The sequence below is a fragment of the Hippoglossus hippoglossus genome, chromosome 8 (genome assembly GCF_009819705.1).
Source record: "Hippoglossus hippoglossus isolate fHipHip1 chromosome 8, fHipHip1.pri, whole genome shotgun sequence".
NCBI classification, from domain to species: domain Eukaryota; kingdom Metazoa; phylum Chordata; class Actinopteri; order Pleuronectiformes; family Pleuronectidae; genus Hippoglossus; species Hippoglossus hippoglossus.
Window position 1 is genome coordinate 16,574,109 of NC_047158.1, and position 23,201 is coordinate 16,597,309.

Below are 23,201 nucleotides of genomic sequence, written 5' to 3' on the forward strand. Positions count from 1 at the left end.
GCTAGAAACTCTACAAAATACTTTTAATACTGTTGATGAAGAAAATTAAAAAGTCAAGCTATAACGTGACTTTACATGAGGTTTACATCCCCTTATTTCTACTTGACCTTCGCCTTCCATCCCTCTCTCTGTTCTCTACTATGGCTCTTAAGCACAGATGTGTACAACTCTGGGAAGGAAAGAGAGAGAATCAACCGACGTCCCACTCCTCCTCCTCTTCCCCTTCACCCCGGCCTCTTGCACATGAAAGGGGCCGCACAAGGCCAATGGAGGGCCGGTGGGGTGTGTGTTATGCGAGGGCCCCAGACCCAGACACAACACAACACACAGCTCTGCAGGCCACCACAGCTGGGCTGGAATGTGACCTGCTTCAGATTTTAATGCCAGACTAGGCCCCCGTGTGTGTGTGTGTGTGTGTGTGTGTGTGTGTGTGTGTGTGTGTGTGTGTGTGTGTGTGTGTGTGTGTGTGTGTGTGTGTGTGTGTGTGTGTGTGTGTGTGTGTGTGTGTGTGTGTGTGTGTGGAATACAAGTGGAAAGAGGAGGACATGGATGGAGGAACCTCGGCTTCAGAGCGGAACATCCACTGCCCACATGGGTCTTTGAGGAATTTGGTCCCGAGCAGTGACAAACCTCAACAACAAAGCACCAGAAAGCAAGGACAATGTCATATTTTCTAAATTACTTTTATTTAAGTTGCCATCATATTATTCCATACAGGTTTTACCGAACACTAGCATATAATTGATAAAATAAAAATATGTCTCTCAAAGAATGAGAAATAGATCAAGAAAAATAAATATGACGCAGAGAAGTACACATACATATTCTGTAAATTAAAACAAAATAGATTCCAAGAAAATGGAACCAACAAGCTTATTTGATTCTGGTCGATGAACTGAGGCTTCATTGCATTATCATGAGCTCAAGGGCTCAGAATAGTTGTTATACAATGTCTATTATGGGTGATCCCAGATAAAGAGAAAGCAAACAACCTAATTGATTTAAAACGTACTGCTAAATGGACGACATTGCAGGAAATTACATCAGGAGAGGAAAACTATAATGTCATTTAATAAAACAGTTATGAAGATTAAATACTTTATACATGGTATATGTTTATATTCTACTTGCCTTTTTCAGTGTGTCTCGGGCGTTGACAGCAAAACTGTCTCGGCGTGATTCTAATAAGAAAGGACAGTTCTGACACAGCGTCTGAGAGGAAATCATGGATGAAAACGACTGATGATCAACTATGACACGTGATTATGAGACTTTGTCAAGGAGCAAACGAGGGAAAGAAAAGCATCTGAATCAGGCAACAGAACCTCTGATGTTACAGATGAGTGATTGCAGCCGGTCGCGCTGGTGAGGTCACTGGAGCTTATAATAATCTGAAAACAACGAAACTGACTTTCAGCGGTTGTGAGATTTTTAAAAGACTCTACTGGACGGCAGAGAAATCTTTGAGAAAATCGCATGTTTTCTTGTGGACGACCTCGCGGAGCTTCCTGATTCTGCGAGTGCTGGAGGAGCCCACGAAGCTGTCGGGCTGCAGGACGGCCATCCCGTTTTGAACGTCTCCCATGATGATGAGCTGCCCGTTGGCCACGGTGATGTTGGGGCAGGGACAGTTCCAATCCATGTTCAGAAGAGTCACCTCCAACGGTTCCTTGCCGAAGAACCTCAGACCCATCTTCTCATCCTTCAGGATCTCCTCCACGGTCACCAGGGCGTGGCCTGACTCTTGCTCCTCCGTCAGGTCCGTCACACGCCCCAGGATCACAAAGTCACTCTTGCAGAAGCTGGCGAGCATCTTGCCTCGAGGTTTACACATCTTGCAGTTGTGGTTCTTCGGAAACGGGCACATCTCTTCACAGGCCTCTTTGGACTCAAAGTTGTTCTCGTTGCCACCGCAGCCTCCGTAGACGAAGGACTGGCACTTCTTCAGGTCAGTGCTGTAGGCCCAGCGAGGCTCATAAGCCTTGCAAGGCCCTTGGAGGCTCGGGAGGCTACAGGGAGCCGCCAGATCTCCTCCACACGACAGCATGCAGGTTTCGTAGGTGTCGAAATGATTGCGGTTTTTGTTGCACTGGCTGTAAGTGAAGGTGAAGCAGTTGTTCCTCTTTGGTTCATAATACCAGCTCATGCTCTCCTCACCGCAGTCGTCTGTGTCCGGGCTCTTCAGGCACTCCTCGGCTGGAAAAGGCAGGTTTGTACTGTTCCCGTCTGCGCTCTTACCTTTCACTTCTCTCCTGATCACCACCAAGGGAAAGTGCGATGATACTCTCCCCCCAACATTTTTGGCTGTGCATGTATAGATGCCGGCATCCTGAAGCTGTGCATTGTATATGACCAGCTGGCCGATGTTAGTAACCACAACGTTCCCTTGTACGTGATTAGGTCTCATTACGATGTTCTCTTTGCCCTTCAGCTGCTTCTCCCAGGTGATTTCCGGATGCGGCTTCCCCGACACGTCACACAGGAAACTGGCCGTCTCTCCGACAAAAACAGCCAGCTGGGTGGGGCCGCTGTGTATGGCAGGGAGTTGGATGTCAGCTGGGAGGGTGGTCTGGAGGGCAGTGGTGGGATGGAGGGTGGTCTCCGCAGGGATTGGGCTGGTGTTCGGCCAGGTCAGGTGATACCTGTGGGTAGGTTGAATAAGAAAGGAATTAATCAGAGTCAAAGGCTCCTGTTGACATGACACAGAAAACTATACTATGCTGACATTCTGTACACAGTATACACACAGTTTTTTTTACACCGGAACAATTAGAGTTTTCAAATTTCTTAATTGTGATGACTGGAAAAAAATAATACAACTTTACCTTATCACACCAAAAACAAAAAGTAGAGGTCTAAAATACTTAACATGTTACCTGCAGGTGACCTCAGAGATAGAGATACCCTTGGAACAGGCCTCTGCATCCATGTAGCACTTGTTATAATATGTCATGCCGTCAGATGCACACGTGAAGTGGGGCTCCCTCTCGCAGCGGTCGCGGCACTTACAAACAGGCTGGCTGTCCCAGATGTCGCACTCGGACCCTTGCTGAGAGCACATGAACTTGTCGCAGGTGGCACCCTTCGGCATTCCAATGGGGCCCTTGTTGCCCTTGATGTGTATGTAGCGTGCGGCCACGCAGCTCTTGTTTCCACATACATTAGGGCAGCACTTTTCAAACGACTCACAGTCCTATGAGGATGGAAAAGGAACAAAACTTTTTGTACCACATATTTGATTCAATTTGGATAAGAGGGTCCTTTACATGCATGCTCTCAGTGTGGATGGTTCCACGATGACACAATATGAACAAGTTAAAACATATAACATTGCATTACTATTAAGACTTTTTTTGTTTGGTTTGGTTTCCTCTTGTGTTTTTCCTTTAACCCCCCCCCCCCCCCCCCCCCCCCCCCCCCCCCTCCCCCCAGGGGATAAGATTTATCCCACCAGGCAGTAATTTATGCACAGAGCAATGAAAAACAGGAATAATTGGGAGATGGTGATTTGGTTATTTTGCTGTTCAACATTCAGGGGAATCTGAACCCTTTATTTTCCAGTGGAGCCTCATATAAATCGTTAGGATTACACACAGGAGTTGGAGCTGAATATTCATGTTGCCCATTATTTTGGTTGTTTGTTCAACCTTGACAAATATTCAATAATTGCCATATTAAAAACCTCCATATTCAGTAGTGTCGGGAAAGTTGTGCAAAAATTATCTGCAAGAGACAAAATCGGATATTTAACCATCGCTAGACATTGTTTTAAAATGTCTTTTAGAAAAAAAATTGAGATATACAGTCTGACTTTTTTATTTTAACCCTTTTGTGAAACACTTTTCTCAAATCAAATCAAATAATTCTGCCTGAGGTCGTGAAGAGATCAGCCCTATGTGGACTTCACGTCACTCCCAGCAGGCTCCGTCAGCACCAGCAGCAGAACTCACCTGGTCAGATTCACACTCGCGCATACAGGTGCTCATCGCGTCCACCCACAGGTTGGGGTTCAGCTCGTTGGGGCACAGGCCCGCATGAGAGTACACCACCTTCGCCGCGGACATGGGCATCGGCATCGCTCCCACGCAGCGGCTGTCCATATGCAGCAGGAGAGTGTACCAGTGTCCCAGGAGAAACCAAATCCATCGGGGAAACAGCATCCACCACATATCCGGCGCGCGTAAAAGAACCAGCGCGAAAGAAATCCCGAGGGGGGGGGGGGCGGGGGAAACAAAAAAACAAATCCAACGAGAGGCAGATTAGTTTAACACGAAATTAAAGTTGTGGAAAAGTCTTTGCAGTTGAGCCAAAGTACATTTGGGAGCGGAGGGAGCGGAGGGAGCGGAGAGAGGGAGCGCGCAGGAGCCGTGTGGCTGTGCAGAGCTCTCCAGGTCGGTCGCCCCTACGTTTAATAGTAGCAAGAGATTAAGGTTGCGCTGTGCAAACCCACGTAAGATCTAACTACATGAATTACAGTGACCTGTCTCGTCACACAGCAAATCCCAGCTGGGTTACAGTTATGATCAACTTAATTAAAGGAGGAAGAAAAAAAAAAAAAAAAAAGAGTCGGGGACACCTGTGCGTAAAGCTCTGCTGCCTTAACCCTTAGCTTGCAAAGATGCTGTGGGGAATGTTATACATGTTTTGCCATAATGAAACATATAGAAGATAATTTTACTATAACTACAATTTAGACGTAACCTCTTAGAATAGTTTCTTTAGCACATTCAAAAATAAGGCTACTGACTACTGCCTATAAATTAAAAGACAATTTGTATTATAAAGCTTAGTCACACTTTCTACCCAGCTCCTTATTCTCACTTATCAATATTTACAAACCTCAGTTTACATTCCAGCTCATAATTATTATTATTAACACTATTACAATAATATAATCATGATATTATAATGGATTATAATATGATGTAATTATTGTTATGTGGATGTTTGTATTGTGCTGTATGATGCGTAAAAATTACACGTTGGTTACTGTACAATCTGCTGTTTATCAGAACTCTCAGTGTCCAGAAGATGGCGCCAAACTCAGTGCAGTCCCTGTTCGGATTTGGCGTCTTCTAAAAGTTCAATCTATATCATTCTATTATTATATAAAACTGTACATGTTTACATTATGAGTCTGTATATGCTTTGTGAAGGTTTTTGTACTCGTACACTTTAGACTTCTACGTACTACTTCTGCTTGTTCTTTGTCCTCTTCCACCTTCCTCCAAGTGTCTGTCCCACAAAAACCCTGCTACCATCCAAACCCCTATTATCTGAGTTGCCTCTCGTGGAGACCCAAACATTTTCCTTCAGAGTACCCTTGAAACACTTTTAAATCTCTCATACTCGATGCAATAGCCATTCAGTTTGTTGCACGTGGTACGGAACGCGTTGTCAAATGTCCCGGATTAGAAACCATAATGGAAATATGCACAAAAACGCAACATACACTGTGATAGGACAGTGAGTTGTCATCAGTACAGGTGTAGCCATCTGATCGACAATTTCCAGAAGGTGAGTATGTCGCATTTTTCAGTCTACGACACAAATGCCACAATAACTGAAAAAAATCCTAATCTTCAAAGCATTGTCAATGGTAATATGACAATATTGTGTGTGTGTGTGTGTGTGTGTGTGTGTGTGTGTGTGTGTGTGTGTGTGTGTGTGTGTGTGTGTGTGTGTGTGTGTGTACGTGTATGTGTGTGTGTGTGTGTGTGTTGATATGGAGTCTGTGCTTCCCAAGCTGAGTCCCTGCTGAGACCAAAGAGGCCCTGCTCTCTAGGCCGAACCCAGCAGTCTCAGTCTGGTCTGCTGTCTGTGAGCCCTCTCTGAAAACACACACATACACACACGGGTATTCTTCATGTACCTGCATCTATATAAAGTACTTAAGTATAAGTATAAAGTAAGACAGATACTGGTGGTACAGGTTATATCCATCATCTTTCTCTCCCTCTCTCTCGCTCTTGCTCTCTCACACACACAAAGTGCAAGATCTCAAATGTATGCAAATGCACAAACATAGTCAAGCTGTGTTTTCAGTGTCTGCTCTCCCACTCGCCCCCTCTGGCCCTCCACCCTTAACCTTCACCCCTCGAGACCCTGCATTCCCAGCATAGCCGACGCTGGGGCCACAGGGCACGTCCCATGTTGAATAAAGCCACGCGGAGGACCCCACGCAGGGTGCTCCGACGCTCAATCTGCCTTCAGGACGTGTATTGTCTGAAAAACAGACCTTGACTTTGACCTCCTCTGTGCCCCCTCGCCCGCCATCTTTCTGAGCACCGTCCAAAACAACTATGGAGCTCCCGTGACGTCTCCATTTATGTTTATTTACCGTGCAATATGGATGTTTTTGTGCATGTTTACAACTTGTGAGGACATTTACTGTAATGATAAAAAAATCTATGAGGATGGAAGAAGTTTGTGTGGCATTTCACTTTATGTGCAGACTTTCTGGTTCGGCATATTCTCTCAAGTATAAGAGGTTTTCATAAAAATAAAGCCGGGTTTAGTGTCTCATATAATATTCATTCCTAAAACACAACATCATTCAACTAAGTTAAACAAGGCATTTTTATTTAAAGCATGGAAGGTGTGATAAAAGAAACAAAAGGCCACAAGACATGAGATGTAAAGAAAAGTGCAACAGGAAACAGAGAGTTTATGGATAAAGATAAATCATAAAATATTCCTCCGACTGTTGCCCTCACATCCTGGAAGAAATGTGTTATAGGGACAAGGAACAAAGTGACCTAATCTGTCTCTCAGGTCCTGTGTCACTTCTTTCCTTTGGACAAAACAGGATTTTAAAGAGGAAATAGGTGTCACTCCCTAAAGTCTGTTGTCACCCATGTGGAAACTTCTTCCGTGTATGTGTGATGAGACAGTGAAAACATCAATGTGGGTTTAAAAACACAAGTGACTTTCTGCCAACGTAGAGTTCAAGGACCTGAAATGCTTCCCCTATGTACGTTACATCTGTATGACCCCGGTATTTTGTTTGGTCCTAAATATCCTTAAATTTGACTCAACAAGCCTTTAGCTTCACTGCATCATCAAATGGATTCTTTCCTTCCTTTATTCATACTCCAGACTAACAGCACAGTACGAATCAATCACGGGTTGTCCGGGTCTATACGTTAAAGCTACATCTTACTTCAGCATTAATCTTTGTGGCTTTAGGGTGCCATGCATGCATTCGTGTTGTAAATAAGTAGCTCTGTATATTGGCTTTGTGCATTATGCCTGTTGGAGAGGGGCACAAACTGCACCGCGGGCCATAGTCCAAGCCCATCGGCCGAGGCACGTACCTGCGGGGAACGTCGCCTTCTGCCTCCATTGCTAAAATGCTCTTAGAGGTTCCTGACCATGCAGGTCCACAGCTTCTCTGGCCCACGCCTGAGGCCTGGGAAGCTGGCGGAGCTGGTTCGGAACAATGGACGTGTTATGACTGTTCATACTAAGCTTATTATGAGTGTCTCACTCCTGAACAAAGGAGAGCGACACGTCCAGCCACAGCAGGGCCCTAAGCTGATTCTTCAGCCCCCGTCTAGACACACAAGCCAACATGCTGATGGACAGACATGCAGGCATACATGCCCGGATTCACAGGCCTCCAGCAAAATGTATATATCCTGATTGCCATACATTCCTCTGCCCCCATGTTTAGATTACACATACACACACGTTTAACCTTCTCAACGCTGTTCTGCACAGATTATGCAATATTTGTGCGCTCCAGATTGCAGCTGAACATCTGCTCACCACATGAACACTCACTTCACCGAAGAGGTTGTGGATTTCACAGATAGACGGAAAAGCTCAGTATGACCATAACTTAGGTGTTGTTTATGTTCTTTAAATCAGAACTGGAACATAACAACAGGCCGTGTTAGTTAAGTTCATCACAGGATGTACGACATCGGCTCGCTGTGCAAGACAAAGACACAACTACAGCTGGACCGGACAACAATACTGAGCCTCGAAATGTGGAACGATTCCAGATTTCTTTCGTGTGTGTTATTAATGCAGCAAACAAAGTGGCACGTTTAATAAATAGTTGAAAGGAAGTCTAAATCAACCGGCGAACACATGTATCAGTAAGTAAAGGTTGATTTTCCAGCAGTTACAGATATATTTGAATGTATTTAACAATATCAACTTTATTTTACCTGGTTTAAGGTTTTTTTTTTTTATCAAACAGGTAAAATCCCGCTGGAACAAACACTGAAGGATATTTGATTTTCAAACTAAAAGCACTGGGGTGACGTCCTCGTTGATACACGGTGGCAAAAGAGAAAAATGCAGTGTATGGTTAAGTGATATGTCGATATCTACTGTGTGACTTTATTAATTTGAGTTAATAAATTAAGGAGTTTGCCTTTTCATTTATCCCGGAGGAATTGTAGGCATTATAGCAGATATACAACAACATATCCCATCAGCAGTGGAATCAAGGGCAGAAAGTTTAGTCAAGGGCAAGGTTTATTATTGAGGAGTTTATTAGAATCATTGTATAGTTAGGATTTAATGTAAATATGTCATCAGCCTTTGAATGCTACACTTTAGTTTTGAAATGATTCATTCAAAACAGGGAAAAATCACTTTCAAACAGATGTTGACACACAAATGAAGATCATCCTCCTCAACAACTGGAGAAAAATACTTTTATTTTATGATTGCACATGAATTGTTCGAATTTGATTAAGAGTTTTGCATCGTCAGTTAGTCTTGAAACCTGAGTCGGCGACTTGACAACCGAGGCCTCATGTTTGCTTACTCTGAAAGATCCTATATACTCTAATGAGCTGAGTGCTGAAGGTGCATCATCTTGCACAGCAAGACCAAGGCACCGAGACACTGGTGCATTTCAGTATAAAGATGAGATGAGCAAATATTAGAACATTTGTTAGTAGTTCAATTAAAGCCAAGCAGAATAAAACTCTATCTTATTTAAATGGTAAGTAACTTCTGGTACTGTAGTACATGGCTCACCTAATGCCAATATTTGCTCTTCTGCTCTCTCTAGTGGCCATCAGCTGTAACACATATTTCAAATCACCACCAGCAGGGATGACGTGACACAGTAGCCTTCATTCAAAGCCAGACACTGTTCACATGGATCCATAAGTCTGATGAACGTAAGTTTTTACAGGACTCGAGGCCCGTTTGAGAGAAGGAGAGGAAAGAGATCAAGTCGTTCACCATGCTTTATCAAAGAACAGATACAGGTCTCCAGAACAAAAACACACAACTCAAACAGTGCCTTGGATTAGTTCTGCACGTACACAGGACGTACTGTATATAAAAATATCAGACTCTGAATGCATAGGTTAAGTCAAACTGTATTCTGCTTGTTCTAGAACAGTAAGCAACCCCATAAATACAATGTTAGTCATCTGCTTTCCACACGATCAAAACATGATCCTATAAAAAACGATTTCAAACGTGCTGCTCTCGCTCACCCAGGGCACCACACGGCCTGGGGGTGGGGGGGGCATTTTCCCCCCACATCCACTCACTCCTTCCAACCGAGCCCCTACCTTGAACATGTGGCTCAACTTCTCTTAAAGCATTTAAAATAGTTGGGGACATAAAATAAGTCGTTTCACCTCACAGCAACTTCCTGCAAACACGCCCCCCCCTCTCTACATTGCACTTGGCTTCAACAATAGCATCTCACCACTTTACTTTTCACCCTATTGTTAAACTCTTGCTTGTATGACAGTATTATTTGACACAAAACACAACAGGCCTAAGCTGGTTAAGAAAAATTATACAAATTAATAAAAAACATATCAGAAAAAATACAAATACAGTAAGAGCATCAGGTATACATTTGAACAGTAAACAGTTACCACTGGGTAAGAAACTTTTTGATTGTATGATGTATTCTGAGCGCCTAGTGCACTGCTTAAAAGTGAATGAGACCCAGCACTGAGAGTTAAAGGAATAGAACGTGATGATAGAAGCAGCATAAACAACATAACCAGCTGTTCAATTCTTAATATATAGTAGAAGAATGTTTTTTTCTTTTCGTGGGTGTAAATATTCACGTTGTCAGTCTCCATCTAAGACGAACAGCAACGCCTCCGATTTAAGTAATAAATAGAAAACATTGACAGAACTCAAACTAATTATTTCTTTAATAAAAACAAGAAGATATTAGAACTAGAGTGGCCTCGACAAACAAACTGAAGCCATATATACTGATGTCGCCTTCAGTGACTCAGTGCAGCGGACGTGAACATGTCAGAGAAAGTAATGTATATTAGTGTTGAGAGGAAAAAAGGAAGCACTCAATCGTAAAACCAAGATCCTTTCGTTTTTCTTTCCTCTTCGCTGAAAAAAGAAAAGGCAATCTTATTAAGGCTGCTTTCTTTTCTGAAGCAGTCATAGTATTTTTCTGCTGTTAGTATCTTTGCTGGCTAAGTTAGTTTTTGGTTTTGATTCTAATTACAGTTAACACAGACAAGACAAAAATATATACGACGCAGAGCTTAATTTATATGATAAATTAAGTGTGAGCCTCGTACACGACCTTCGCTGGGAGCTTGAACCTTTGTTACTCTGGAGAACAAATGTACGGGCCCTCTATACGAAAGAATCAACATGACTCAAAAATTGAAACGAAATACTTCACAGGTGACAGTTAAAATGTTATGTTGACTGAATTTAGTAACGAACCCTGCAAAGCAGAGGTGCTTTATAACTATTTAAACAAAATGGCTTGCATGAAAAGACACAAGGGAATAATTCTAACAAAAACTAATTATTCCTTTCACACAGTGTACGACTGAAGTACTTCAATATGTAGGGGAATCAATATTCCTATTCAAATGTTTCCATTCGCGTGTGGGTACAGGTTAAAGCATTCTGTATGTGTGGTCAGCAAATTAAAGTACTATAAGTCCAAAGATTCCCTCCACCCTAACAACTAAGCCAGCAACGGATGCCCCCTGCAGGCAAAGACACTGAGGGTTATGCCTAGAGCTTGTATGAAAGCGTGTGTTCGCCAGCAGGAATATCTGATAACTCTACATGTCAGTTTCTTAGAAATCCAAGTCACCTTGTGCAAGTCCACTGTGCTGCCATCCGTCCTGTTCTGTGGACTGATGAAGAGCTTATCAATAAGAGTTTATGTAAATCCTTCCCGGTCGTCCTCTGCTCCCGATCCTCGACAGGCCAATTTCCACTGTGACCATAGATCACAGCCAGTATAGGGATGTGTCCATGTAAGGCTATTGCAAAATCCCATTCAAGTTCAGTCCATACGGAAGGAAGGCCAATGTCCCCCTCTGTTGTCCCATTAGAGCCTTGGCACCAAGCGGGCAGTAGGAGGAGAGACGAGAGATAAAGAGAGGGGCCCAAATACTTTCGCACATAATCGAGTATACCATGCATCAGTAATCGCTTAGAACTGTTTGGGTACACTAAAGCGGCAGGAGGGCCAGAGGAGGACAGGAGGTGGACAATAGCTACAGAACTTGGGAAACAAAAATAAATCCTAGTTAGAAAATAGGCAAAACACCAAACCTAAACAAAGCTGTAACAAGGGACGTGGGCAGGCAACCAGTTGCTTGTGGGGAGCTACAGGAGAGAGACCTCGGGCTCTGCGGCAGCTCTAGTAGGTGAGGCGGGAGGCCTTCATGTTGTAGCAGGGTCTGTCTGTTAGGCCCCCGGCCCCAGAGAAAAGGGACAGGCCCTCTGCTTTCTCCAACACAACCTCCAGCTCCTGAAAGTCCTGAAGCCGAGCCACGTCCTTGTCCTGGACACGGGAGGGAAAAAGATTGAACTAACCATTAGTTTAAAATCAACAGCATAGAGTGTCCATTTAAAATGATTACACAGTCTCACTCTTTTATGGCACATTGAAAAGAGAAGGAATGTTGAAGCAGTGTCTTATATTTTATCTATCTTATCGACCAAAACACATTCACTGACTCACTCAATCGTGTTGCTTTATAATTTGGCACTTGTTTGACATTACACAGACCGATCAATCAACTGAAAGTGATCGTTAATTGCAGTATTAACACAAAAAAACTCCCCTTTACAATTATTCTCATGCGGTCAGACTTTATGCTTTCAGTTTTGTCTTGTTTTGTCAGTCACCGTGGATAATGACACAAACGCAGTGTACACAGAGGGAAGAGACAGAGATTTCAGTGTTATGGTACAGTGAGTCGCAAACAACTTAATTATAGAGCTGGGTCAGTGTTCATGCATGAGTCAGACAGAGACTGAATAACTTTAAACCCTTACGGACACAGTGTTTTTACACAAAGCTAGGTTGTCCTCTGTCTCACTAAAAGACAATCCTGTTTTGAAAATATAGCTCCTATAAGATTTGGGAGGATCTCAAGAGGAAGTATGTTTCCATGGAGTCAGCTGTCATGGACCTTTATTTGCATTTATAACAATGGACAATGGTAATGATGATGAATAAATATATATACCGTCAGTTAGTCACATGGAATCTAAGTGTATCAAGTCTGTGAGTTCAGATCTCACTGACCTACGACTCAGATTAAAACTTTCATCTGAAAGATCGATATATTTTAAGTTATGCCTTTTGTAACCTATTTTGCATTTATAAGTTGTTAGTACACTGAATGTTGCCTTGTGTATTCATGTCACTGACCAACAACCTATGTCAGGGATGCATTCTTCTCTCCCATACCTTTCTCAACATGGTGTTTGGCAGCTTGCGGATCTTCTCCACATGCTCGGCGCTGATGTCCAGCTCGCGGCAGCAGACCCTCAGAAGGGAGCGGTAGGTGAGCTCCTGGCGGTCCAGCTCCACCTCAATGAAGTCGTTCTCCCGTGCACTGGGATTCTGGATTCGCACTTTCAACACCAATTCTAGGGAGAAGAAGAGTGAAGAGGAATGATAATCGTTTAATGCTTATGAAGGACATGTCTAATACACAAGATAACTCAGGCATGAATGATGTTTCTCCACCTTTATGCACGTTCCAAAACAAATACTTGTTTTGTGTCATTATTTTTGTAAAACTTGATCGACCCCTCCCTGCTCGGACCATCCTCAACTGTGATACTGTTTGATTGTACAGACTTTTTTCTGTCTCTGCCTGTGAGTCTGTGACATTTAAGTTATTGTAGTGAGAAGTGCTGTATCTAGGCAACTAACAACCTTTTCAGGTTTGACGAGTTGGCTGCAAACGCACAGGCTAACAAGAGTGTTGGCATTCGTGTGATTCTATCAGTCGCTAACCTGAGGAAAAGTAACTGCTTAGACGTGACAGATAAAAGGCTGAATTGCGGAGTCTACCAGAAGCTTTACCACTGTACATGCATATGGATTTTAAGTGGCACCGTCGTGCAAGGATTAAATTCACAGTGAATGGTATCCTGTCAGTCTACAGTCTGTATGTGTGGACAGGGGGTTACAGATAATAAAACATAGGATTTCTCTCTCACCTTGCACGTTGACAGGGAAGGTGCTAGTGAAGAAGAAAGGCTGGAAAGCCGGCATGGTCCCACCGGCCTGGCCGTAGCTCAGTTGCTGTGGGATCGACTGCTGCCTGCTCATGGTTGGGTTCGCGCTGGCCACTGGGGCCTGGACCCCGCCGTTACTGGCCAAGCTGGGGCTGGGTGAGGCCAGCGGAGGTGAGCACATAGTGCCATTGTGTCCCACAGCATGCGGGTGGTCAGCGTGGTTGACAAGGTGTGGCTCGACTGACAGGTCCATCGGCACCCTGCAGTTCACGACAGTGTGGTTGTGGGATGAGGCCGCACTGGGTGACACGCCATTTTGCTCAGTCACAGGAATGAATTCCCCGGTCAGGGCTTGGCTGTGGGCGGCGGGGTTTGAAGGAGGAAGACAGTCGTCAGAGAATTGACTCTGGGATTTCTGAGGCTCATGGGTTGGAGAGAGGGAGGCTGAATCACTGTGTGTGTCCTCAGCATGTTCTTCAGAACCATTCTGTAAAATCTGTTGTGCTAAAAGGACCTCTGATTTGTTATCCATCTTGGAGAACATGAAGGGCGGGTCAGACAGGTAGTGGGGAATGATTGGCAAGTCAGACTCCTTGACTTCAGGCACTTCCTCCACCTCAACCTCAACTGTGGCGATAATGTGCAGGGGAAACAAGAGGATTATTTCTTTAGAAACAATCCAAGGCAATAACAAAAAAACTTTTTGGGACTCTGCAAAAGCTGCAAACAGCTATAAACAAAGATAAAGCATCAACACCCACCGGAACATTACATGTCAAAGTACTACAAAGTTGTTACAAGGCTGTGAGAGATGTGCAGTTTACCTCCTAGCAGTCGTTTGATCTCTGGCTTGGATGTGAGCTGTGAGGCCAGCTCCTCCTTAGCCGTGAGGATTTCTTTATCTGCTCCACAGCTGAGTAAGTAGGACACTATGTGCTTATGGTTCCTCTTGCATGCCCAGTGCAGGCATGTCCTAATGGGATTATTGAAGAGAGAACTCAGTTTAATAACCCAAACCTCGCAACATATGTTTATATAAAATGACTGTAACTCTAATCATCTATAACAGGGTTCTGCAGATTTCAACAAGCTAAGATTTAGATCATCAGTTATAAGTTCCATGTTAGTCTTGTTTATAGTTTAATTACAGCATGCTAACATCTAATATCGCGGGAAAACAGACTATTCATGCCACTAAAACATTTCACTTAAAATAATGTTTTAAGCACGACTGTTAACATAATTAAGATCTACCTAAACATATTTAAGTCCAACTGTGTAATATTTTAAACGTTTTTTGAAAGATTTTTAACATGACATTTCCATGGGTCCACCCATCATCACATAGGATGTGTATTAAACTATCCTGGAGTCAGTCAGCACCTGCATCTGTGGCACTGACATGCAGAATAAAAGACTTCTAGTCACTTCAGCATTTAAAGATCTGAATAACTAAGCCAAACTATTTTAACTCCACTGGTAATGAGCACAGACGACAAGATACGTTACACATTTACCTGGAAGGTTTGGCCCATGACATAGTTGATCACATATTTCGAATTTAGCGCTCGTGCGATGTGCTGCATGTGGAACACTGTTTGAGCTAAAGTTTAAATAACGTGTAAAATAAATGTATGATTGTAAGATGATAATCAAGTCACCTTGTAAACGGACATTTCAAACTTGTTCAATTCCCTAAACACAATCCAACAAGGCATGTATTTGCTATTTGGATAAGGAGTAGAAACGGTGCCTTGTTCCGGTTAATAGGATACCACTGATCGGGTTTTAATCCCTGTAAAAACTGATTCTCCTCCTCTGAACTGAACTTTTCAACAGGCGCCCTGAATACTGAATATTCACAAATCAGACACCAGCACTTGTTGACTTGCGCAGTGGAGCCCACGTTTGCTCATTTCAAAACAAACAAACAAACAAACAAACAACAACCAAACACTCACCATCCGTTTATTTCGTTCTGCGAGTTGACGTTCGCTCCGCTCTCCACCAGCGACCGCACTTCGTCGATGTCCCCGATGGCGGACGCCTCTCTCAGCCGCTCCTGTAACTCCCGATCCAACGAAGCGGTGGACATTTTGGCGCAGGAGACTAACGCCGTGAGATCATAGGATGCACGGAAGCCTCTCGGATTAGGCTGTCACGGCGAATCAGCCCCCGGCGAGTCGATGGAACACGGGTCCGGTGGAAGTGGTTCGCTAACATTAGCTGCCCGGCTAACCTCAGCCCTTAGCTAGCTTGAGGGGAGGATAGCAGAAGGGGGGGAGAGCTTCTGCTGACGGAACTTGTTCGTGTTGCTGGTCGTGGTCTGGTGTGTTTTATGCGGCAGGTTCCGTCGTCGCCATTTATTTGTGTTGTTGGTCCCGCTGCCGACCCTCACTCACGGCTGTTCCGCGGTGTCAGAGCTCCGTCGGCGGGCTGCTGCCTCTGCCTCACCAGGGGGACATCTTTACATGTAACAACCGTGCGTCCCAAACGTTCGTTCCCCCCTCTCACCCCGCTCCGCATTTTTGTTTCCCCTAATTACCATAATGAAGTCAAACGTACTAATAAACTTCCCACACACATAAAGCAAGGATCTTAAAGTCTCACCCATCCTCTGGATTTTTTCATGTTTTGGGATTTTAAGAGTCTATTCAATGCACCAATAAAACTGGTATGATTAAAAAAAAAACTTTTTAGAGAAATTGTATTCACTGCCTGCCTTTATATATGTTTTATTATGTTTTACTTCAAGTTTATTCTCATTCCGCTACACTGATGTATTTAATTTATGCCTCAGTTCCTTTGTCGTGATGCCTTTGACGTTTTTTTTATTTTTGCCCATGTCATGTCTTGTCCGGGGCTGAAATTTTGGAGAAATGCATATATTTATTTGAAAAAGTGTGATTCACTTTCCGATTTACAAAATTATTGCATTGTGTAGTAATTATAATAATGTTCTTTGCATATTCTTTTCTGTCACCACATGAGGTGTGTTTAAATTGTTGTGTATACTTATTCTACAATGTGTTGTTGGTGACTGAATAAAACAAAAACAATCAATCAAAAGACAATCAACTGTGGGGAACCACGTCATTGAATGTGAACAGATTGTTTTAGTCAGGACCAAAGACCTGAGCTGGGTTCTGGATTCACAGTATTAATAAAAAACTGATAACTGGTTTTATATACAGTCTATGACGTGAACCTGTCCGCGTGGTCGCGCGCTGTACTTCCGGTTCAGAGGTCTCGCGGGGAGCCATGCGCGGGGCGTTGTTGTCACGGCGTCTGCCATTTTGACCAGAGCTGCTTAGCGCGCAGTAGATGGTGTGATCCGGCTCCTCGGGAAACAACCGCTTCACTTCACCACCCAGGCGACTCTCCCCGGCCCCAAACATGCTCTCAGCAGCCCAGCTACTCGACGAGTTGATGGGCCGAGATCGAAACTTGGCCCCGGACGAGAAGCGATCAAACGTGCGATGGGACGACGAGAGCGTAAGTCGGCGTCCGAGCTAACGTTAGCCTAGCATAGCTTCGTGGGATAGCATAACGGTTAGCCGGTTAAAGATGCTCAAAGTGAAACTATATAGGGACGCGAGGCTCAATGCGTCTGAGTGTGTTGTGCTTTACTTTCTTAATAACATTTTTAACGCAAGCTGTTATTTTTCCGACTTTTTGACACTCGTGCTAGTGTCAGTTTAGCTAATGCTAATGTTTAATTGGCTCACAATGAGGTTTGAAGCGTTGTGGCTGTTGCTCTGATGCACATTGAGTTACAGCTGTTGTTGGATATATTTGTCTCGTGCTTTGGGTTGTGGAGCCAGTATCCTTTTTGCTAATTTGACATTTACACGTGAACATGTTGCTGTTAAATTCAGTTGCGTTAAAAAGTGAATTTAGCAATTAGCGGAAGTTTGGAATGTGATCAGAATCGTGGTTTATTGCCGAGCGGGTTCACACATAACACACCCTAACCGACATAAATGCTGTGGGGTACTTGTGCAAGTAGAAATATAGAAAATAGGAAACAAAAATTAAATGTACAAGATTCTATAAGCGCCAGGGGAGGGATTGTGCCCTATGTGCAGATCTATCGCAACACTAAGTTTAGAGATATTTTTTAAAGGTAGAAGTATTATTTGTAACGTCAAGATTATCTTCTCTCTCTTATCAGGTTTGTCGATACTATCTGTGTGGGTTCTGTCCGGCAGAGCTGTTCACCAACACCCGCTCGGACTTGGGTAAGTAAACAACTATAACAATCTTTAATAAAGCCGGAGCTGACAGATGCACCTGTGGTGTTTTGAAGATTAAAAAACCGTTCAAATCATTTCTCCAGGTCCTTGTGAGAAGATCCACGATGAAAATCTCAGAAAAACGTAAGTTTGGGTTGTGGGTTAAGAAATCCTGTGTGTATGAATTGATATTTCCTCTTTGTAACATGTTCCTAACCCAACACATCCAGGTATGAGAAGAGCTCTCGGTTCATGAAGGAGGGCTACGAACGGGACTTCCTGCGCTATCTGCAGTCGCTCCTGGCAGAGGTGGAACGGCGGATTCGGAGAGGGCATGCCCGACTGGCACTTTCCCAGGCTCAGCAGAACGCAGGGGTCAGTGCTTTGGTTTTAGGACATTGATTTGTCACTTGTTCTTATAACTGAGTTTTTCTTGTAAGATGGAAAAAACTAATTTTCAATGTACTCAGATCAGTTTTTATGATGTAAGCTCGAAGTGGAATTGTTTTGTTTTACGTGGTGGTACTTGAGATAAAGTGAGTGTATTCCTGCAGGGTCCTGGTCCATCAGGGAAGAATGACGAGAAGAGTCTGGTTCTAACAGAGAAGATTGAAGACTTGGTTGCACAGGTTTGTAGTAAATTTGAAAATGGTGCATAGATTTTATATTAGTTTTTTTATTATTATTGTTAAGTGCACATTAGATTGATAACTTGGAATATATCGAAGCAAGACCACAATGCAATTTGAACATTTGTCACACATTATCACATCGTGTGTGATGATCTTATAAAACATCAATCGAAATCATCATTGTCTAGTTATCAATGTTAATATATTCCTTTGTGATTTAAAATTGTGATTTCACTGGTCTGTTTTGCCGTTGCACAGATTGAGGAGCTGGGGTCAGAGGGCCGAGTGGAGGAGGCCCAGGGGATGATGAAGCTGGTGGAGCAGCTGAAGGAGGAGAGGGAGCTGCTCAGCTCCAGTCCCTCGGTGAGTCACCTAACTTCAGGCAAATCTGCCCACAGACACTGATCGGGAGAGTAGGTCATGAAGTCTACATGTCGATAAACAAGCTTCATGATCAAAGCTGGCTGGAACTAACATTCAGCATGGCTTGCTGAAATATTTTTCTTAAAAATCATAATTCAGATTTGTCCCAAAAGAATAATGTGTGGACAAGCAAGATGTCTGATATCATTTCTGTGTTTTTTTATTTCCAGACCATTGAAAGCTTTGCAGCCCAGGAGAAGCAGATGGAGGTGTGTGAGGTGTGCGGGGCATTCCTCATTGTGGGTGATGCCCAGTCCCGAGTGGACGACCACTTGATGGGCAAGCAGCACATGGGCTATGCCAAGATCAAATCCACTGTAGAGGAGCTCAAGGTAACAGGATGACCTCTCAAAAGATGATGATGTGAATTATGTATAAATTTTGTATACTATAAGTTGTTGGATCTTTTTTGAGACCAGAAAAAGAAAAAAAGCCAATTTAATAGTGACAGAATTGTGGCTAATTTTGAGGATTCTTGTTTAGAATTTTTTGGACTCAAAAAGAGCGAGAAATTATATATGTATTTGGTGAACAGACTTCAAAAGTCCAATCTAATGTCACATTAAGTTGAATCCATGAACTGTTTACGTCCGAGTATTGGCAATGTTGCAAGAGAACATAGTGCTACATCGTTTCTATCCCATGTACAAATAATGCACGACAGGTTATTCTACCAGGACAGCGTGTTTGTTTAAGCTCATTATTGTATCATTCTTGTACGCCTAGGAGAAGCTGCGTCGCCGCTCAGAAGAGCCTCCAGGTGAAAACCCAGTGGTCAAGAAGGACAGAGAAGACCGCGAGCGTGAGAGGGAGGAAAGGGAGAAAAAGCGCAAAGAGGAGGAAGAGAAGGAAAAGGAGCGTGAGAAGGAGAAGGAAAAGGAGCGCGAGAAGGAGAAGGAACGAGAGAGAGAGCGGGAGAAGGAGAGGGAGAGAGACAGAGAACGGGACAGAGATAGAGACAGGGAGAGGGACAGGAGGGCCCGTCGAAGCCACTCCAACAGCCGCCACTCCAGTCGGGCATCGGACAGGAAAAGGAGCAGATCCCGTGATCGCAGACGGTCTAGAAGCAGAGACAAGGAGAGGGAGAGGGAACGCAAACGCAGCAGGTATGGCTGTTTATCTACAAACGAAACTAAATATTAGTGTGTGAAATCACTCTTGGCTTGATTTTGTAATGGAAATAATCAAGTGAAATGGATTTAGGTGACAAAAGATGATTTATGATGTAATCATACAGTCAAGAGCTACCAACACCCTCAGTTCCTCATCATACAGGATATTCACATGTTCATTTTATTTCTTTTATCACTTGACCATGCATTTCTTTTTTTTTCTTTTTATTAAATACATTTTCCATTCTTCCTGTAGGAGCCGGGATAGAGACAGGGAGAGGAGGCGCAGCCGTGAGCGGCCTGACAGGAAGCGTCGCTCCCGCAGTCGTGACAGGAAGAGGTCACGCAGCCCCGAGCGCAAATCTCACCGTCACCGCAGCCGCAGCAAGGACAGGGAGAAGGAGAGGGACAGGGACAGAGATCGGTCATCGAAAGACAAAGGTGGGGCCTTTGGATATTTTTATGTTTTCATGTCTTAGAATAAGTACAGATTCCTAATTATTAGTTTGTAACAGCTGTAGCTATTACAGCCAAATCCTTAACAGTTGTCCATCAAGGAGAAAAATACTGTTGTGGTGTTTTCTCAGACCGTAAGGCAACAGAGGAGAGGAGCAGCTCTAAGAAAGACAAGCACTCTGACGGCAATGCAGCTGCCATCAAGGCTTCATCAGAAGCGGAACCCATGGAGGCCGAGGCGGCCGCCTCTGCCTCCTCCCCTCTGCTCAATGGCCAGCAAGAACTCTTCCATTCTGAAGGTGACACTCAGTCCAATTAAAACTGATCTGATAGGACCTCAGATCAGGCTCAGGTAAGTGCGTCCTCCTCCTCGCTTCCTTCTGGCTCTCAACCCAAACCCACCACCCTCCCACCCCCACTCCCCCTTACCTCTCCCATCTCCCCTACCCACCCCCTCTCTCCCACCCTGTGTACGTTCAGTTCAATGCCTATGATTTTATCTTATGTACTATGTGCATATATCTTTATCCTGTTTTCAAATAGTGCATCATAAGTATGCACTGAAGATGAAGGACTAGGCCCGATGAATGAGAAGAAGGTAGCAAACTTTCACACAAAGCCAAGAGGGAAAGGCCAGTGTAGCCCTGAGCAAACATGCCCGGAGGTACCCCTCGTTTTGTATCGGTTTTTTAATCCTTATAGATGTATATTTGTCTTTGGACAAAATGGCAGCAAAAAGAAAGTATTAACATATCTAATCAAAAGTTCCTGCCTGTATTTACCTGTTTTTATTTATTTTGTTGTCTTTTTTTACACCTTTTTAAGTAGGAAAATGTAGTAATATTTACTTGATAGGGAGAAGGTTAAACCAGGGTGTTTATACATGTTTGTTTATATATAAATATATATATGATATATATTTTTTATACATCTCCACATATATCATGTGGTTTGGGCTTTCTCATATGTAAACTCAGACATACTTTTTTAGCCTTTTTCCAAGGTGTATGTGGAAAAACAAGCAATTTCTTTTGCTGAATCTTAACTTCAATGCCATGGATTTTTTTTTGTCCAGCTTATTGTGCCTGATCATGCCATGCAGTGTGTGTTTGGGGGTGTGGGGTGTTATAGCACCGGGGGGGCCTAACGTCACTAACTAACTGGAGGGTAGGGTTTATCGAATGAATTGCAGCTGACTTCCATACCTCACACAGCGTTGGTGTTGTGAGCGAGACCACATGAGAAAAGGGCAAATTAAAAATCATGGATACTCTGACTGTCAAACTGTGCAGGTACTCACCCCAGGTACTCCTTTCTCTACCCACATCCATTTCTGAATGCTGTTGCCTGTCAGAAAAGAAACACAATTCTTTACTTCTCCAAAACATGAACGTGGCAACTTGATTGTGTATATTTTTTATAAACAGTTTCGTTAAGTTTGGGGGAAAAATGTCATTTGATAGAAATGTGAGAGACACATTTTTAAAACGCTGAGATGCACAGACAGCCTGCTTGATATACCTGCGCCAACAGCTGAAATTGTCACTGATGTGTTCATTTCTCCACAGTGTCTTGTTCAGGGCTTAAACCTTTTCAAGGATATTTCAATGTCACATTTTTTCCGTTGATAGGATAATGTGGTAATATATTTAATTGTAAACCAGATACAATAATAAAACACATCATGTGCACTTTCAGATTGGAAAAGTGAATATCAAACAGTTCTGTCACAAATTTGTATAAATATGGTAGTGACCAGAACTTTGAGTATTGTTCAATCTTTCAATCAAAGTAAAATATACAGCAACATATTTAGAAGACAGCAGGATATCCTGGCCAAATGCAGTCAGCTCTTCAGAAGTCCACTGTGCTAGTGAATAGATTGTACTTGTGCATCATTAGCAGTGTCTCTTGTGTATGTTCTGCTCTCTCCCCTGTTACTTAACTAAGGGACCTATTTGACTAGTAGTCATGTCGATGTTATTGTTGCTCCAGAAGCAGCAGTTGTTGCTACAAACACATGTTGCGGGTCCTTTGCTAACATCGCATTTTGTGAACATTTTTTTTGCTCGACAGGGGAAGCTGGGATATCTGGTGGAGGAAGAAGTGGAAGAGCGCATCCATCCTTACCCTGAACCTGACACTTCGCTGCTTAAAAACAAGGTGAACCACAGATGTGTAGTGGCTTATCCCAAACCATAAACACACACGTGTAAATGAGAAGAGAGTAAAAGAATTACATAAACTTTTATGTTACCTTACGCATCTTTTGGCTGAATGAGGGTAGTTGTGGTTCATCTGATGTATTTTGGTCTAGACACCAGCCCGACATCACTTAGTTAAAAACCAAACTTAGAGGAGAAGCTCAGTGTGGTTTATTTTTTTTTTTTTTCTTTTTCTTATTTTGGAAATCTTGACACATCCTCCTTGTTTCTTGGCATTTAGTGGTAATGAAATAAAATCGTGCTTGTGAGTTTCTTTTGGTTTGTCAGGTTCCATTTCACTTGACCTCGTCTTTAACAGAAAGCGCATGTACAGTGTTAGACGACGATAGGGCGTGTCTCCTTTCCTCCACTTTAGAGCTCACATTGATTGCTCTTGTCCCCTTACTGTAAAATATACTGATTGAATTTTGATCAAAGGGTTTTGAAGACTGAAGATCTGTTTAATTTTGTTCTGCTTTTAATGTCCATCTTGTCTTGATGAATAAAAAGAAAAAAATTGTCAAAGTGGTGTTTATTTATTTCCCCCCTCAGTGGGACTGTCTACAAGAGATCAGCTCAGTATGTTGTGCGTTTGCTCTTTTCAAGTTTCCCACAAGGAGCATGTTGCAATAGTTTTCCTCCCAAGATCAAGTACTTGTAAAGATGTGGGGT

At 43.2% G+C, this 23,201-nt stretch overlaps 3 protein-coding genes across 3 annotated transcripts; 1 reads left to right on the forward strand and 2 right to left on the reverse strand.

Moving 5' to 3' along the window:
- Positions 1-673: 673 nt before the first annotated feature.
- wfikkn2a (info WAP, follistatin/kazal, immunoglobulin, kunitz and netrin domain containing 2a) lies at positions 674-4,874 on the reverse strand. Its single transcript, XM_034593923.1, has 3 exons — positions 3,951-4,874; positions 2,877-3,193; positions 674-2,642 (listed from the first exon to the last, which is right to left on the reverse strand). Exons 1-3 carry the CDS (start codon positions 4,167-4,169, stop codon positions 1,442-1,444), a joined length of 1,737 nt encoding a protein of 578 aa, XP_034449814.1. The 5' UTR covers positions 4,170-4,874; the 3' UTR covers positions 674-1,441.
- A 3,786-nt stretch (positions 4,875-8,660) lies between these two features.
- Positions 8,661-15,973, reverse strand: ankrd40 (ankyrin repeat domain 40). The gene is made up of 5 exons (XM_034593482.1): positions 15,429-15,973; positions 14,292-14,440; positions 13,450-14,094; positions 12,689-12,870; positions 8,661-11,773 (listed from the first exon to the last, which is right to left on the reverse strand). Exons 1-5 carry the CDS (start codon positions 15,560-15,562, stop codon positions 11,630-11,632), a joined length of 1,254 nt encoding a protein of 417 aa, XP_034449373.1. The 5' UTR covers positions 15,563-15,973; the 3' UTR covers positions 8,661-11,629.
- A 709-nt stretch (positions 15,974-16,682) lies between these two features.
- Positions 16,683-22,803, forward strand: luc7l3 (LUC7-like 3 pre-mRNA splicing factor). Its single transcript, XM_034593449.1, has 11 exons — positions 16,683-16,962; positions 17,642-17,708; positions 17,807-17,846; positions 17,933-18,077; positions 18,257-18,331; positions 18,593-18,697; positions 18,928-19,089; positions 19,484-19,863; positions 20,126-20,310; positions 20,457-20,677; positions 22,402-22,803. The coding sequence occupies exons 1-10, from the start codon at positions 16,864-16,866 to the stop codon at positions 20,642-20,644; spliced, it is 1,446 nt and encodes a 481-aa protein (XP_034449340.1). The 5' UTR covers positions 16,683-16,863; the 3' UTR covers positions 20,645-20,677; positions 22,402-22,803.
- The last annotated feature ends 398 nt before the right edge of the window (positions 22,804-23,201 follow it).

What these genes read in the sequence shown, in the direction of transcription:
- luc7l3 (XM_034593449.1), top strand. Translation starts at nt 16,864, where the DNA reads ATGCTCTCAGCAGCCCAGCTACTCGACGAGTTGATGGGCCGAGATCGA. An exon ending in AGGCTCAGCAGAACGCAGGG is followed by an intron (nt 18,078 to 18,256) that starts GTCAGTGCTTTG and finishes GTATTCCTGCAG; the next exon opens with GGTCCTGGTCCATCAGGGAA. An exon ending in AGGGAACGCAAACGCAGCAG is followed by an intron (nt 19,864 to 20,125) that starts GTATGGCTGTTT and finishes TTCTTCCTGTAG; the next exon opens with GAGCCGGGATAGAGACAGGG.
- wfikkn2a (XM_034593923.1), bottom strand. Translation starts at nt 4,169, where the DNA reads ATGTGGTGGATGCTGTTTCCCCGATGGATTTGGTTTCTCCTGGGACAC. An exon ending in GCGAGTGTGAATCTGACCAG is followed by an intron (nt 3,194 to 3,950) that starts GTGAGTTCTGCT and finishes CCATCCTCATAG; the next exon opens with GACTGTGAGTCGTTTGAAAA. An exon ending in ATCTCTGAGGTCACCTGCAG is followed by an intron (nt 2,643 to 2,876) that starts GTAACATGTTAA and finishes ACCTACCCACAG; the next exon opens with GTATCACCTGACCTGGCCGA.
- ankrd40 (XM_034593482.1), bottom strand. Translation starts at nt 15,562, where the DNA reads ATGTCCACCGCTTCGTTGGATCGGGAGTTACAGGAGCGGCTGAGAGAG. An exon ending in CAGAACGAAATAAACGGATG is followed by an intron (nt 14,441 to 15,428) that starts GTGAGTGTTTGG and finishes TAATCCCATTAG; the next exon opens with GACATGCCTGCACTGGGCAT. An exon ending in GATCAAACGACTGCTAGGAG is followed by an intron (nt 14,095 to 14,291) that starts GTAAACTGCACA and finishes TTATCGCCACAG; the next exon opens with TTGAGGTTGAGGTGGAGGAA.